General features: G+C 41.8%; 1 protein-coding gene across 1 annotated transcript in view; it reads left to right on the forward strand.

Annotated features, from left to right (window-relative positions):
• The window catches only part of syne2b (spectrin repeat containing, nuclear envelope 2b), a 121,491-nt gene that overhangs the window by 39,574 nt on the left and 64,800 nt on the right, over positions 1 to 17,117 (forward strand). Inside the window, exons 56-61 of the mRNA XM_067480370.1 lie at positions 3 to 11,690; positions 12,317 to 12,553; positions 12,811 to 12,966; positions 13,298 to 13,539; positions 13,838 to 15,905; positions 16,409 to 16,743. Of these exons, the coding sequence (XP_067336471.1) occupies positions 3 to 11,690; positions 12,317 to 12,553; positions 12,811 to 12,966; positions 13,298 to 13,539; positions 13,838 to 15,905; positions 16,409 to 16,743 (14,726 nt within the window). The remainder of the gene's footprint in view (positions 1 to 2; positions 11,691 to 12,316; positions 12,554 to 12,810; positions 12,967 to 13,297; positions 13,540 to 13,837; positions 15,906 to 16,408; positions 16,744 to 17,117) is intronic.

Consider the following 17,117-nt stretch of genomic DNA (forward strand, 5'->3'; position numbering starts at 1 on the left):
AGGACCTAGATAAACGAAGTGAACAAAAACAGCCTGACATTAAGCCCTCTGATGTTCTGCATCGTTATGAAGAGGAGACAAAGACAGCTGTGGTGGCACCGCCACGAAAAATCAAGCGTTCCCCTGAGAAAATATGTGATGTTAATGTACAGCAAAACATTCCCTTAACAGAAAAAGCTACATCTAGTGAGAATCAATTGTCACTTTCTGCTGGGCCTATACACATTGGGGCAAAAACCTTGAAACTTTCTATGACAGAAACAATGGAAGACAGTCAAAGTAGTGAGGTGGACCAAGCCAGAACTGAATCAACAAAAATGAAATGTCCAAGTCCAAAATCACAATCAATCAAACCACAGACTTACAAATCTTCTCAAGAGGCACAATTTAAGAGTATCCCAGCCTGGACCATAACAGAGAAGATTCAGTTTGCTGTTCAGGAACCTGAATTGTTTGAAACAGTCGTTGAACAGTCAGCATGTATTGTTAGTGAGAAACCCAGTTTTGACAGTCAGAAGCCATCTTCAACTCCAGATGTGATCACAGGGCAAACCCAAAGTACTGTTGTGGAAACGGATAGGCTTTCAACAACCGAAAAAAAATCAAAGGGAAAGAAAGGTTCTCCACAACTTTCTCCCAAAGATGTGACAGAGATCAGACAGAAATCTTTAGACCAAACATATGTATATCTGAAAGAAAAAAAGCTCATACCAGCCACTAGAAAGTCACAGAGTTTCGATGTTTCGGCTGTTATTGAACCTGTGTCTGTAATTGATAAAACAATTGATGTGCAGTCTAAGGAAACTGGGAAAGAACCTCAAAGTGGGATGGTTACTTCAGTTGCACAGGCAGTCGTGGGAGCAACTGCAACTACTATTGTGGAAGAAGTTAATCTCTCCACAACCAAAGGAGAGTCAAAGAGTCCAGAACCTGCTCACCTTGATGAAGCAAAAGTCAAAGCCAAGCCTGAAACTCAGAAAGCTGAAGCCGTTATTGTGGAAGAAATGAAAGTGATACCGGACAGAAGGAAGTCTAAAGAAGTTTCTGACGGCCAGAAGCCTCCTTCTGGTCCAGATGTGACAGGACCAACTGAAAGTACTGTTGTGGAAAAGGGTAAACTTTCACCAACCAAAAGAAAATCAAAAGGTCTAAAAGCTTTGCCAGAACTTTCCCCCAAGGATGTGACAGAGGTCACCAAAGAGCCTGTCAGACAGAAATCTTTAGAGCAAAGTGAAGTTCCTGCTTTGAAAGAAACAAAGCTAAAACCAGCCACTAGAAAGTCACAGAGTTTTGATGTTTTGGCTGTTATTGAACCTGTGTCTGTAATTGATAAAACAGTTGATGTGCAGTCTAAGGAAACTGGGAAAGAACCTCAAAGTGGGATGGTTACTTCAGTTGCACAGGCAGTCGTGGGAGCAACTGCAACTACTATTGTGGAAGAAGTTAATCTCTCCACAACCAAAGGAGAGTCAAAGAGTCCAGAACTGTCCCACCTTGATGAGGCACAGGTCACAGAAAAGCCTGACTTAATGAAAACTGAAGCTGTTATTGTGGAAGAAAGTAAAATTATACCAACAAGGAGGAAGTCTAAAGAAGGTCCTGACAGTCAGAAGCCATCTTCAACTCCCGATGTGGTCACAGGACAAAGTCAAAGTACAGTTGTGGAAAAGGGTAAACTTTCACCAACCAAAAGAAAATCAAAGGGTCTAAAAGCTTTGCCAGAACTTTCCCCCAAGGATGTGACAGAGGTCAACAAAGAGCCTGTCAGACAGAAATCTCTAGAGCAAAGTGAAGTTCTTGCTTTGAAAGAAACAAAGCTAAAACCAGCCACTAGAAAGTCACAAAGTTTTGATGTTTTGGCTGTTATTGAACCTGTGTCTGTAATTGCTAAAACAATTGATGTGCAGTCTAAGGAAACTGGGAAAGAACCTCAAAGTGGGATGGTTACTTCAGTTGCACAGGCAGTCGTGGGAGCAACTGCAACTACTATTGTGGAAGAAGTTAATCTCTCCACAACCAAAGGAGAGTCAAAGAGTCCTGAACTGTCCCACCTTGATGAGGCACAGGTCACAGAAAAGCCTGACTTAATGAAAACTGAAGCTGTTATTGTGGAAGAAAGTAAAATTATACCAACAAGGAGGAAGTCTAAAGAAGGTCCTGACAGTCAGAAGCCATCTTCAACTCCCGATGTGGTCACAGGACAAAGTCAAAGTACAGTTGTGGAAAAGGGTAAACTTTCACCAACCAAAAGAAAATCAAAGGGTCTAAAAGCTTTGCCAGAACTTTCCCCCAAGGATGTGACAGAGGTCACCAAAGAGCCTGTCAGACAGAAATCTTTAGAGCAAAGTGAAGTTCTTGCTTTGAAAGAGACAAAGCTAAAACCAGCCACTAGAAAGTCACAGAGTTTTGATGTTTCGGCTGTTATTGAACCTTTGTCTGTAATTGCTAAAACAATTGATATGCAGTCTAAGGAAACTGGGAAAGAACCTCAAAGTGGGATGGTTACTTCAGTTGCACAGGCAGTCGTGGGAGCAACTGCAACTACTATTGTGGAAGAAGTTGATCTGTCAACAACCACAGGAGAGTCAAAGAGTCCAGAACCTTCTCACCTTGATGAAGCAAAAGTCAAAGCCAAGCCTGAAACTCAGAAAGCTGAAGCCGTTATTGTAGAGGAAATGGAAGTGATACCAGACAGAAGGAAGTCTAAAGAAGTTTCTGATGGTCAGAAGCCATCTTCATCTCCCGATGTGGTCACAGGACAAAGTCAAAGTGCAGTTGTGGAAAAGGGTAAACTTTCACCAACCAAAAGAAAATCAAAGGGTCTAAAAGCTTTGCCAGAACTTTCCCCCAAGGATGTGACAGAGGTCATCAAAGAGCCTGTCAGACAGAAATCTTTAGAGCAAAGTGAAGTTCTTGCTTTGAAAGAAACAAAGCTAAAACCAGCCACTAGAAAGTCACAGAGTTTTGATGTTTCGGCTGTTATTGAACCTGTGTCTGTAATTGATAAAACAGTTGATGTGCAGTCTAAGGAAACTGGGAAAGAACCTCAAAGTGGGATGGTTACTTCAGTTGCACAGGCAGTCGTGGGAGCAACTGCAACTACTATTGTGGAAGAAGTTAATCTCTCCACAACCAAAGGAGAGTCAAAGAGTCCAGAACTGTCCCACCTTGATGAGGCACAGGTCACAGAAAAGCCTGACTTAATGAAAACTGAAGCTGTTATTGTGGAAGAAAGTAAAATTATACCAACAAGGAGGAAGTCTAAAGAAGGTCCTGACAGTCAGAAGCCATCTTCAACTCCCGATGTGGTCACAGGACAAAGTCAAAGTACAGTTGTGGAAAAGGGTAAACTTTCACCAACCAAAAGAAAATCAAAGGGTCTAAAAGCTTTGCCAGAACCTTCCCCCAAGGATGTGACAGAGGTCATCAAAGAGCCTGTCAGACAGAAATCTTTAGAGCAAAGTGAATTTATTGCTTTGAAAAAAACAAAGCTTATACCAGCTACTAGAAAGTCACAGAGTTTTGATGTTTCGGCTGTTATTGAACCTGTGTCTGTAATTGATAAAACAATTGATGTGCAGTCTAAGGAAACTGGGAAAGAACCTCAAAGTGGGATGGTTACTTCAGTTGCACAGGCAGTCGTGGGAGCAACTGCAACTACTATTGTGGAAGAAGTTGATCTGTCGACAACCACAGGAGAGTCAAAGAGTCCACAACCTTCTCACCTTGATGAAGCAAAGGTCACAGCCAAGCCAGAAACTCAGAAAGCTGAAGCCGTTATTGTAGAAGAAATGAAAGTGATACCAGATAGAAGGAAGTCTAAAGAAGCTTCTGATGGTCAGAAGCCATCTTCATCTCCCGATGTGGTCACAGGACAAAGTCAAAGTACAGTTGTGGAAAAGGGTAAACTTTCACCAACCAAAAGAAAATCAAAGGGTCTAAAAGCTTTGCCAGAACTTTCCCCCAAGGATGTGACAGAGGTCACCAAAGAGCCTGTCAGACAGAAATCTTTAGAGCAAAGTGAAGTTCTTGCTTTGAAAAAAACAAAGCTAAAACCAGCCACTAGAAAGTCACAGAGTTTTGATGTTTCGGCTGTTATTGAACCTTTGTCTGTAATTGCTAAAACAATTGATATGCAGTCTAAGGAAACTGGGAAAGAACCTCAAAGTGGGATGGTTACTTCAGTTGCACAGGCAGTCGTGGGAGCAACTGCAACTACTATTGTGGAAGAAGTTGATCTGTCAACAACCACAGGAGAGTCAAAGAGTCCAGAACCTTCTCACCTTGATGAAGCAAAAGTCAAAGCCAAGCCTGAAACTCAGAAAGCTGAAGCCGTTATTGTGGAAGAAATGAAAGTGATACTGGACAGAAGGAAGTCTAAAGAAGTTTCTGACGGCCAGAAGCCTCCTTCTGGTCCAGATGTGACAGGACCAACTGAAAGTACTGTTTTGGAAAAGGGTAAACTTTCACCAACCAAAAGAAAATCAAAGGGTCTAAAAGCTTTGCCAGAACTTTCCCCCAAGGATGTGACAGAGGTCACCAAAGAGCCTGTCAGACAGAAATCTTTAGAGCAAAGTGAAGTTCTTGCTTTGAAAGAAACAAAGCTAAAACCAGCCACTAGAAAGTCACAGAGTTTTGATGTTTCGGCTGTTATTGAACCTTTGTCTGTAATTGCTAAAACAATTGATATGCAGTCTAAGGAAACTGGGAAAGAACCTCAAAGTGGGATGGTTACTTCAGTTGCACAGGCAGTCGTGGGAGCAACTGCAACTACTATTGTGGAAGAAGTTGATCTGTCAACAACCACAGGAGAGTCAAAGAGTCCAGAACCTTCTCACCTTGATGAAGCAAAAGTCAAAGCCAAGCCTGAAACTCAGAAAGCTGAAGCCGTTATTGTAGAGGAAATGGAAGTGACACCAGACAGAAGGAAGTCTAAAGAAGCTTCTGATGGTCAGAAGCCATCTTCATCTCCCGATGTGGTCACAGGACAAAGTCAAAGTGCAGTTGTGGAAAAGGGTAAACTTTCACCAACCAAAAGAAAATCAAAGGGTCTAAAAGCTTTGCCAGAACTTTCCCCCAAGGATGTGACAGAGGTCATCAAAGAGCCTGTCAGACAGAAATCTTTAGAGCAAAGTGAAGTTCTTGCTTTGAAAGAAACAAAGCTAAAACCAGCCACTAGAAAGTCACAGAGTTTTGATGTTTCGGCTGTTATTGAACCTGTGTCTGTAATTGATAAAACAGTTGATGTACAGTCTAAGGAAACTGGGAAAGAACCTCAAAGTGGGATGGTTACTTCAGTTGCACAGGCAGTCGTGGGAGCAACTGCAACTACTATTGTGGAAGAAGTTGATCTGTCAACAACCACAGGAGAGTCAAAGAGTCCAGAACCTTCTCACCTTGATGAAGCAAAAGTCAAAGCCAAGCCTGAAACTCAGAAAGCTGAAGCCGTTATTGTGGAAGAAATGAAAGTGATACTGGACAGAAGGAAGTCTAAAGAAGTTTCTGACGGCCAGAAGCCTCCTTCTGGTCCAGATGTGACAGGACCAACTGAAAGTACTGTTGTGGAAAAGGGTAAACTTTCACCAACCAAAAGAAAATCAAAGGGTCTAAAAGCTTTGCCAGAACTTTCCCCCAAGGATGTGACAGAGGTCACCAAAGAGCCTGTCAGACAGAAATCTCTAGAGCAAAGTGAAGTTCTTGCTTGGAAAGAAACAAAGCTAAAACCAGCCACTAGAAAGTCACAAAGTTTTGATGTTTTGGCTGTTATTGAACCTGTGTCTGTAATTGCTAAAACAATTGATGTGCAGTCTAAGGAAACTGGGAAAGAACCTCAAAGTGGGATGGTTACTTCAGTTGCACAGGCAGTCGTGGGAGCAACTGCAACTACTATTGTGGAAGAAGTTAATCTCTCCACAACCAAAGGAGAGTCAAAGAGTCCAGAACCTGCTCACCTTGATGAAGCAAAAGTCAAAGCCAAGCCTGAAACTCAGAAAGCTGAAGCCGTTATTGTGGAAGAAATGAAAGTGATACCGGACAGAAGGAAGTCTAAAGAAGTTTCTGACGGCCAGAAGCCTCCTTCTGGTCCAGATGTGACAGGACCAACTGAAAGTACTGTTTTGGAAAAGGGTAAACTTTCACCAACCAAAAGAAAATCAAAGGGTCTAAAAGCTTTGCCAGAACTTTCCCCCAAGGATGTGACAGAGGTCACCAAAGAGCCTGTCAGACAGAAATCTTTAGAGCAAAGTGAAGTTCTTGCTTTGAAAGAAACAAAGCTAAAACCAGCCACTAGAAAGTCACAGAGTTTTGATGTTTCGGCTGTTATTGAACCTTTGTCTGTAATTGCTAAAACAATTGATATGCAGTCTAAGGAAACTGGGAAAGAACCTCAAAGTGGGATGGTTACTTCAGTTGCACAGGCAGTCGTGGGAGCAACTGCAACTACTATTGTGGAAGAAGTTGATCTGTCAACAACCACAGGAGAGTCAAAGAGTCCAGAACCTTCTCACCTTGATGAAGCAAAAGTCAAAGCCAAGCCTGAAACTCAGAAAGCTGAAGCCGTTATTGTAGAGGAAATGGAAGTGATACCAGACAGAAGGAAGTCTAAAGAAGTTTCTGATGGTCAGAAGCCGTCTAATGCTCCAGATGTGGTGACAGGACCAACTAAAAGTACTGTTGTTGAAAAGGGTAAACTTTCACCAACCGAAAGAAAATCAAAGGGTCTAAAAGCTTTGCCAGAACTTTCCCCCAAGGATGTGACAGAGGTCATCAAAGAGCCTGTCAGACAGACGTCTTCAGACCAAACAGAAGATGTATTTATGGAAACGTCTACTGTGGTAGAAGTTAATCTCTTGACAACCAGCGGAGAATCAAAGATTCCAGAACATTCCCAAATGAAGTCAAACACTTTTGAATTTTCTACAGGTCCTGAGTCTTTTTCTGGCCCCAAAGGAAATGGCAAAACACTAACGACCGCAGAGCTTTTTGACACTGCACAAACATTAGCAGAGCTAAAACAATCTAAGAAACAGTCCAAGACTCCAGTGATTGTCATGCCACCAGGGGCCACACCTATTCAGAAAACTGTCTCACAAGAGATAGAAACACCACAGATCATTAGTCAAAAAAATGAAAAAGTTAGAGATACCGAGAATGTTAAATCAACTCTTCCTCAAAACGTGCAAACTAGCAAAGAGAGTGCGAGTACTGTACAACACATTCATACAGTATGTGAGAAGAGTACTGTTCAGATTATTGGCAGTGATATCATGCAGGACCTTTCTGGAAAGAAAGTGACTACAGTCTTTCCTAAAACATCTGATGATTTTGTTAAAGCACCTGATACTCACCCACTTAAAGTAGATCCTTTAGATACTTTATCAGAATTACAGGAGCCTAAAGACAGATCCCAAAAGGGCCCAGAACAAACTATTACCCATTCTTCAGAACGAGACTTTGGTAAACTGCCTCAACCAGAGCACTGTCTCCCTTCTGTGCCTACAAACACTACACATGGGGCAGAGTTCACTGACAGGCTATGGGAAAACCTGCCAGAGATTCAGAAGAGATATCTGGTCCTTAATTTGCCTGACATTGGTGATATAACGCCTGTTCAGCCAGATGCTGAGACTGTAGCTGAAAGTGTGTCTGCTCAGTCAACCTCTAAAGATTTTGTAGTAGCACAGCCTCATCAAGCAGAGACAATATTAAAATCAGAGCAAGAAATATTAGAATTAAGTGAATCTTTAAGTCACCTGAAACTTAGGGAAACCACAACGGATAGATGCAAAGAAGACAGGCAACACGGTGTCCAAAAAGAGCATTTTGTGTCAACTTATGACACACAAGATTCCTTTGACCACCTGGATAAAGAGTGTGTTAACATGGATGAAGCCCCTAAAGTGTCAGAAGTGAGTACTTCACATCATAGAAAGACTGACAAATATGAAATCAGAAGTACTTTAACATACAGCAAGCTAGATATCAATTTGAACCAATCAAGTATCTCATGTAAGGCAATTCAAGACAGGAAGGAAACAACTGCCCATCCAGAGAAGGTTATCACCGAGATGACCAGAGTAGAAGTACAAGAACACATAACTGAATGGCCCGATGATGTGGCTAAAAGCGATTTCACTCAACCTTCCTCTACTGTTTTAGCTAATCAGCCACATAAAGATGAAACATCATTTGTAGAAATATGTTTACCAGACACAGTTAAACCATGCCAAACTGTAGAGTTTCAATTGGAGGATTCAAAAACTACAGAGAAAGCACTCAAACAAGAAAGTGGTTATGATGCCAATGTCGAAAGAACAAAAGTGCACATCCTGCAACTAGATATACCAACCAGTCCAAAGGATTTTGAAAGCACCAACAGGAAGGCTGTGGGAAAGATGACTGCAATGGAAGTTCAAGAAAGTAGCAGTGAATTTCAAGATGAGGGTGCCCAAAGGGATGCTGCTAATAAGGAAGAGGCAGAATTTATTGAAATACGCTTATCCGAGCAAGATTTGGATGTGGTGAAACCAAGGCAAATTGAGACTCAAATACAGCTTATAAAAACTACACATGAAAGGACCAGAACAGTCGAGGAACACGGTGTCCAAGGGAAGCCTACATTGTCAACACAAGATATCAACAATGTATCCAAGAGCTTGGAAGAGAAGACCTTGGAGCACAAACACACTTCTGTTACAATAACTAAAGAGCCAGGGATAGAAAAAACTATTATCCAGAACCAAGGAGAGCAAGAAATCAAAGATGACACAAATGGTGGTGTTAAGCCAGAGAAAGCTTCAGTTGAGATGACTAAGGTAAAGGTGCATGACACAAGTGCTGAATGGAAAGATGTGGCTCAAGGAGACTCTTCTCATTTCCCTTCTAATGTTTCTGAATTCTTTCAGCCGTCTAAGGCAGAATTCATAGAAGTAAGCATATATAAGCAAGACATAATAAAACCAAGCCAAGACACTAAGACAGGGTTCTTAAAAACTACACAGGAAGGACCTGCAATGGTCAAGGAACAGGACAGCCAAGATGAGAATTTTACCATTTCAGCACATGGCAGGCCTGATGTACCAAAGAGCCTAGACGGAACTCTGGGTAGAATGGAGGAAATCCACATGGAACGTGAAGTCCGTGTCATTCAGTTGGATATACCAGTTAGTCTCGAGGAGCATGAACACACATTTGTCACAACAGCAAAAGAGCCAAGCATACATATAGTTCAAACCCAGAGTGAAAGAGTGATGGGAAACATAGAAAAGAGCAATGCTGAGGTTCACCATAAGAAGGCTGCAGTTAAGACAAAAGTAGAAGTTAGTTTATCTGAACAAGACACTGTACAACTATGCAAAACCGACATTAAACTAGGCTTTTTGAAAACCACAGAACAACCCAAAGAGATTAAAAATAAAGAATTGCAAGAAGAGAATGTTAAAGTTTCTACAAAAGACTTGCCTGAAGCAACTGGGACTGTTGAGCAAAAGTCTGGAAAGAGTGCAGATGAAGTGACCAAGGTAGAAGTGAAGGTTCAGGAACATAGTCAACTAGAGCATCATGCTAAAGTGACAACACATGGCGTGGATGCTCCCCTAAAGATCCTTCAAGAAAAGTGTGTCACAATGGAGAAACTCCACAAGGAGGCTGATGTGTGCTCTTTACCACAAAGTATACCAGCAGGTCACCTGGAGGATGAAAACACCATTGTCATCATGGCCAAGGAACCAATAAAAGTCAGTCAAACAAGTATACAGGATGGAAAAGTGCCAGGAACTCAAGATAAGACTAGAGCTGAGACATCTGATGTTGACCCAGAAAAGACGACAGTTGAGACAAAATTAGCAGTGGAACAGATCAGACCTGAAAGGCAAGAGATTGTGATTCTCAGTGATTCCACTAAACATGCAGAAATTAGTTTGTCCAAGCAAGACACTGTACAACCAATAGAACTGATGATTAAGCAGAGCTCCCCGAAAACCACAGAAGAGCAACCCAAACGTGTCAAGGATGCCAAGAGAGACCAGAGAGTGCAAATAGAGGATACCAAAGTGTTTACACAAGATTTGCATGATGCACCTCAGACTGTTGATCAAAAGTCTGCTAGGGTGGAGAAAAGCAGCGAAGGGGCCGAAGTGCTCGCTTTACCGCCTGATCAACAGGTCACTATGAAGGAGCACAAAATCACATCAGTTGCAAAAGCAGAGGCACCAAAGATTGGTGTCGATCACATTAGTATCAAGTGCGATAAAGTGTCAGAAAAGAAAGACCTGACTTCCTCTGATGTTCAGCCTGGAAAGAGTTCAGTTGAAGTGACCAAGGTAGAAGTGAAGGTTCAGGAACATAGTCAACTAGAGCATCATGCTAAAGTGACAACACATGGCGTGGATGCTCCCCTAAAGGTCCTTCAAGAAAAGTGTGTCACAATGGAGAAACTCCACAAGGAGGCTGATGTGTGCTCTTTACCACAAAGTATACCAGCAGGTCACCTGGAGGATGAAAACACCATTGTGATCATGGCCAAGGAACCAATAAAAGTCAGTCAAACAAGTATACAGGATGGAAAAGTGCCAGGAACTCAAGATAAGACTAGAGCTGAGACATCTGATGTTGACCCAGAAAAGACGACAGTTAAGACAAAATTAGCAGTGGAACAGATCAGACCTGAAAGGCAAGAGATTGTGATTCTCAGTGATTCCACTAAACATGCAGAAATTAGTTTGTCCAAGCAAGACACTGTACAACCAATAGAACTGATGATTAAGCAGAGCTCCCCGAAAACCACAGAAGAGCAACCCAAACATGTCAAGGATGCCAAGAGAGACCAGAGAGTGCAAATAGAGGATATCAAAGTGTTTACACAAGATTTGCATGCTGCACCTCAGACTGTTGATCAAAAGTCTGCTAGGGTGGAGAAAAGCAGCAAAGGGGCCGAAGTGCTCGCTTTACCGCCTGATCAACAGGTCACTATGAAGGAGCACAAAATCACATCAGTTGCAAAAGCAGAGGCACCAAAGATTGGTGTCGATCACATTAGTATCAAGTGCGATAAAGTGTCAGAAAAGAAAGACCTGACTTCCTCTGATGTTCAGCCTGGAAAGAGTTCAGTTGAAGTGACCAAGGTAGAAGTGAAGGTTCAGGAACATAGTCAACCAGAGCATCATTCTAAACTGACAACACATGGAGTGGATGCTCCCCTCAAGGTCCTTCAAGAACCACAACCAGACCAAGAGACCAGTGTTAAGGGGCATGCATTGCATGATGTGCCTAAAGGCCAAGACTCTAAATTTGTTAAAAAGGATGAAACCCACATTAGCTTATTTGAATACAAAACTGTTAGAACAGATGAAGAGCAAAGCCTGGTTTCAGATGTCCACTTTGAAACATCTCAAGGAAGCAAAGATGTTACTATCACAGACATTCAACATGACAAGTGTACCATTAAGATGACCAGGGAAGAAATGCAACAGAAAGATACTGACTCCTTGTCTGGACTTAGCTTGGCCCCAGAAGTTCAAATGGACAGACATATCATGGAATCAACAGCAAAGGCAGAAGAACAGAAGGAGGACAACAAGAGAACAACTGAGGACCAACAAAGGGGAACAAAAGTCAAAATAGAGCTAGAAAATGTTCCACTCAAAGCAGTCACCACCAGTAAAGTGAGACTTCAAGGCTTTGATTTGCCACAGGTAAGACATGAAGAGGTACTAATCTGCTGTGATCTTTAATATAGTCTGCGAGGCTACGTTTAGTTTGTGCTGGGATAATGTGACCCTTTCATATGTGTATGAATGTATGAAGGAAATAATTAAGTATAATCGCAGAAAAAAACTATGTCCCAGGACTATGTTTGAAATAAAGGTTTAATAGAACTTATTTATTAATTGGTTACATGTCCAGAAAATGTGCAGTGGTTAATGTAATTTTTTAATGAACCATTTATATCTTGATAGATGAAAGGCCACTAATTAACCAAGATTAATGTATAAAAAAAAGCATATTCTCTTTTGTCCAGTAAACTAAGAAACATGACAGTTTGTAGTGTAAATGGATAATATTACATACTATTCAAACGTTTAGAAAGAGAATGAGGCAAAACAAATGTTCAAGGATGATTGGTAAGTTTTTCTCTGAAGCATCTGAAAAAGTCTGTGACATTAATTGTAATGAAGTGTGTCATGAAGGTTTCAGTGCCTTGGTGGTAGGAATTACTTCACAAAGGGACAGAATCCCCAGCTTTGACTGATAAGGCATACAATTCTACATACGTCTATTTTTTTCTGGCAGTAATACTGTTTTTTGACGTTCACAATAGGAGCAGGTGTATGTTGTTGAGAAGATTTCACCCGTATCAGGGCAGATGGTTCAAAAATCATCACCTGATGTAATGGGTGAAATAATCAAAGCGGAAGGATTAACTACTCACAAAGTCGAAGCAGAATCAACTGTTGTTAAGACTGAAGAAACAACTCTGGACTCTGCAGAAGGCTCTACCATCTGCACAGATATACTTCTGCTTGCTGGGGCAGGACCCAGCACTCAGCTCATTGAGGTATCATGATTGCTAGCTGAAAGAGTGTATGCCATCGCTAGGTGTCGCCTAGAAAAAGCAAAGTTAGAAGTAGTTGAATGTAATTATTCTGAGAATGAAACTGATTATATTGCAGCATTTAAAATCGTTCTCGGTTGTAATGTTACCTTTCCTTTATATGGTATCTAAACAAATAGACATCAGACTGTGAATAGGTCTTTGTCAAAACCTATTCTGGTCTACAATCTGATCTGAATTTTGTGACTTTGTGTTTCAAGGGTAAACCACTGGAGGATTCCCCAGAGGCTCTGATTACATCCACCAGTGATTTGGATGGTTGTCTAAGCAAGCTGGTATCTGACGTGCTGAGCTACAGGAACCACCCAGCTGAGCTCAGCACAGCAGCCATGGCCTGTCTGGTGAAGGCGACTCAGGTTAGATGATGGTTTGACTCTGTAGAGAAATAAATCTTGATTTACAGCAGCTACTAGATTTGTTGTAAAGCAGATTTACATAACATAGGCATCAATGGCAAAATACTGTAACAATTGGACGTTGCAAAAGGATATCTCTTCTAGCTCGCCTATTAAGTGTGATGTTAATAACACAAAAAGAACTGTGCAACAGTGCCTTTATGATTATGTCGAAACACTCAACTCACTTGATTTTGCCTTTGTTTAATAATCAGATGATCTCAACAAACATGTAATAATTGCATTGAAAATAATATTTGCCTGTGTGAATGCTTTTTATTGGTGAGTACAGCAGTGCAGGGAGACTGCCCAGGTCCAGCTATCATTGCTCTCCCAGCAGAGAGGAGCTGATGCTGGAAACAAAGATGCTCTGGAACGTGCGGAAAACCAGTGGAGAGCTGCTGCCCAGGATGCAGCTACTGTCATCCAGAGTAAAGAAGCCCAACTGCAGCTGGTGACTGATTACTGCACACAGACCCAAACAGCCAGGACAACAATAGAGAGGCAGACAGCAGAACTACAAGCTTTAAAAATGTGAGTTGGCATCAGCTTTCTAAAACAGAATGTTATGTATTAAGGTATTATGCTGCATGCAATATCAAATATACATTTAAAGGTCAGCATCTGATAATTTGACTTCATCTTCCCTACAAAAAACAAAATTTCACTTTGATTACTACTTACATGAGATTTTATTACTTATAGACATTTTTTATGTTTGGAAGCACTGGGGGAGTTTAAAGCAATTTAAAGCTAGATGCACCGACATAATCTATTTCAACAACTCAAATGCCAAGCTTGTGTGTGTGTGTGTGTGTGTGTGTGTGTTTAGGTCCCCAGAGCAGAGCAGTTCCAACGAGGCAGAGCAACTTCGCTCCTTACAGAGAAGTATGGAGGGGACGAAAGCAGTACTTGGGGAGTTGCTTGTTAGCTATACCAAGCTGTGCCCCCACCTCAGCCCGTCTGAGCGAGGCACTGCACAAACTGAGCTAAAGAGCCTACAAGAGAAGTGGAGAGGCCTGGAAAGAGCTGTGGATAGAAGTCTTCATCACACAGATGTCCACTCTCAAGAATTCACGAGCCTTCTATCAGAGATATTGGGGCTACAGAAAAATTTGGAAACAATTGGCAGAAATCTTGAAATCAAGTCTCTTTCAGTTACACAGTGGAATTGCAAAATTGCACAGCAGTTGATGGAGGCAAACGCTGAGGTTAAAGCTGCCCAGCAGAGATACCTTCATTTGCAACAACAGTCGGAGGCACTAATTCTTGGCTCAAGGTGGGAAAAGGAAACAGAAGACATACAACAGGGGCTCCAAAGGACCAAACACAAAATTAGCCACATAGAGGAACTAGTATCCTCCCAAACCCAGAACAGCAGCAACCCCATCATGGAGAAAATTACTGTAGTCATGAGGGACGGCCTTGCCTGGGCGAGGCAGACAGAGTGTGAAATTGAGGGTAGGACGAAGAGGGTGGCTCTTCTCCCTGAAGAGGTTCATCGGCAGCTCAGAGATCTGAAGAAGCTGCAGTCTGATGTGATGACCAAACAGGGTCAATTAGAGGCTCTAGTAGAGGAGGTGACAGACCTCCTTCCACAGCTGGACCAGACTAAGGATGTGCCCATGGTGCGCTCAGTACTTGGATCCCTTGAAGAACTCTCCAAGTCCACTAGTGAGAAGCTGGCCAAGGCTGTGAGAGAGATAGAGTCTGGACTGCAGACCAGAGAAAAGCTGTCAGAGCAAATTGCTGATGTAGACTCCTGGGTGGTTGCTCACCTACACAGAGAGGCCTCCAGGAACGAAGACACTGAGCTTAAGAACCCATTGGAACTAGATCGCAGAGTTCGTCAGATCCAAGAGACCCTTGCTGAGGCTGAGAAGCATGCCGCCGTCTGTGAGGCTCTTCTAATAAAGAGTAGAGACATTTCATCCGAACTTAGCCTCAAAGAGAACTGTGAGCTTTTTGAAAAGCTTACAAACCTCCAAGAGGACATTGAAGCCATAACCAGCTATGAGAAGGCCAACAAAAACGAGCTGAATGAACTCATTCAAACTGTAGAATCAAGCAAGAAAAATGTGGTCACAATTGAAAAAAGCCTGAGGCAGATGTTGGTGGATGTTGGCAGACACAGGTTCCCTATTACAAAAGATTCCCTCCAAGCTCTTGAGCCTTTCAAACAAATGATTGTAGAGCACAAGAGCCAGGTTAATCTTATGCAGCCATGGGTTCCGCAGGAAAAGACAAGGGGATTGCACTCAGTCATCTCTGAACTTCACAGCAAAATGGAAGGTCTTAAAATGAAAGCCTGTGATCATGAAAGATACTTTAACATGAGGCAGTGTATGGAAGATCTCAAAGAGAATGTTCAGGAGCAGGTAAAGAAGTCTAAAGAAGACAGCACAGAACTGGAAGAGAAGTACAAAGTCTGTCAGAACCTTCTCATCCTGTTTCCTCTGCTAAGGTTTTTGTGCAAGGAGGCTCACTCCCAACTTCAGATAATTTGTGCTGACCTGTACCCTTCACAGCTGACCACTGAGCGACAGAGGCTAAAACAAAATGAGGAGAACCTTGAAACCTTGGAGATGACACTCAACAACAACCTCAGCATCATTGAGTGGAACCTTCTAAAGGAACTGGACCTTGAATCAGAGAAGAAATCTACTCAGGTGTTTCTCAGAAACACCCAGCAGGGACTTCAAAGACCCTCTGTTTTGGAGCCAAATGAAACTGCAATCACAAAGGAATACCAAAGAATAATGTGTCTGAAAAAGACTGTGGAGTCAAGAATAAGAGCAGTGGAAGTTCTAGAGCAAAAGAAGGGAAATGGAAAAGGAGGTGAACTTCAAGATTGGGTCAGCTTGAAGAATGCAGTTCTCAGTCAATGTGACACCCATATGGCAAGTTGCATTGTTCTCCTTTGCTTTTTATTTTCAAATGCTTTTTATCGTGAAAATTAGGTTTCAGTAAGTTCTGATGATCACAGAGAAGAATTTGAAAGACTGTTTACTAAACCACAGTGTCTGCTAAGTTATTACCTTGTTAAGTGTATGCCGGACTCTAGTGGAAACTTTATTTTAATCAGGATGATGATATGCAACTCACCCATCATCTGCATCATCTGCTCCCGTGTAACAAGAGAATAATGTATTTTCTTTAGTCACGGCATTTGGAAGTTTAGTATACAACCCCAGTTCCAAAAAAGTTGTGAAAATGTAAATAAAAACACAGAATGCAACGATTTGCAAATGTCATCAACCCATATTTGCAAATATGGAATAGAACATAAACAACATATCAGGTGTTGAAACACAAAGATTTTACCATTTCATGGAAAATATTAGCTCATTTTGAATTTGATGGCAAAGAACGTAACTCTACCAATGTGTTGATTATATTTTAGGAGAACATTTTGCAAGCCAGGGAGTCACTGAGAGGCTACACCTGTAACGTAAAGCAAGCAGTACTATTCCTGAGGGGCATCGAGCTCTCTCTGCTGCCACTAGGGGGCTTCACCGGACTCTGCTCTGAACGGCTGGAGGTAACCCAGCAGGCTTTGGCTGCATTGCAGGAGCAGTTTCAGACCCATGTGGAGCAGCTCCAGAGCCAGACTGCGCTGCATTCATACCTGTCCCCCCAGAAGGTGGAGCAACTCCAAGAGAATATTCTGAGCAAACTCCTGGTGAGGATGTCTACTCTCCAGGCAAAGGGCCACATCCAGCTGGGGAATCTCAGCAGGTACGAATATAACAGTAAAGCCAAAGTCCTCAACTTCTTCTTACTCTTACAAATGTGCAAAGAGCTAAAATTATTTGTTTATTGGTTTGCTTCCAACCAGCATGGACTGCTCAGTATTCTAAAAAATATAGTATTTTATACAGATCAGACATTAGATTTCTCACAGTGACAGTTACACACACTGGCATTAGACAAAGGGAAGAATAATAACAAATTAATTAATAACAAATTAATTGCATAGCAAATTCAAAGTTTGTAAAATTATGTATTATATATTTTTAAAGAGTAAAAAAATGAAGAGATTGGAAAAACTACATACCTGTTATGATAAAATGTAATTGATAAAAAAAATCACCAAACTCGCCATTAAAAAA

The sequence above is a fragment of the Channa argus genome, chromosome 16 (genome assembly GCF_033026475.1).
Source record: "Channa argus isolate prfri chromosome 16, Channa argus male v1.0, whole genome shotgun sequence".
Lineage (NCBI taxonomy): Eukaryota > Metazoa > Chordata > Actinopteri > Anabantiformes > Channidae > Channa > Channa argus.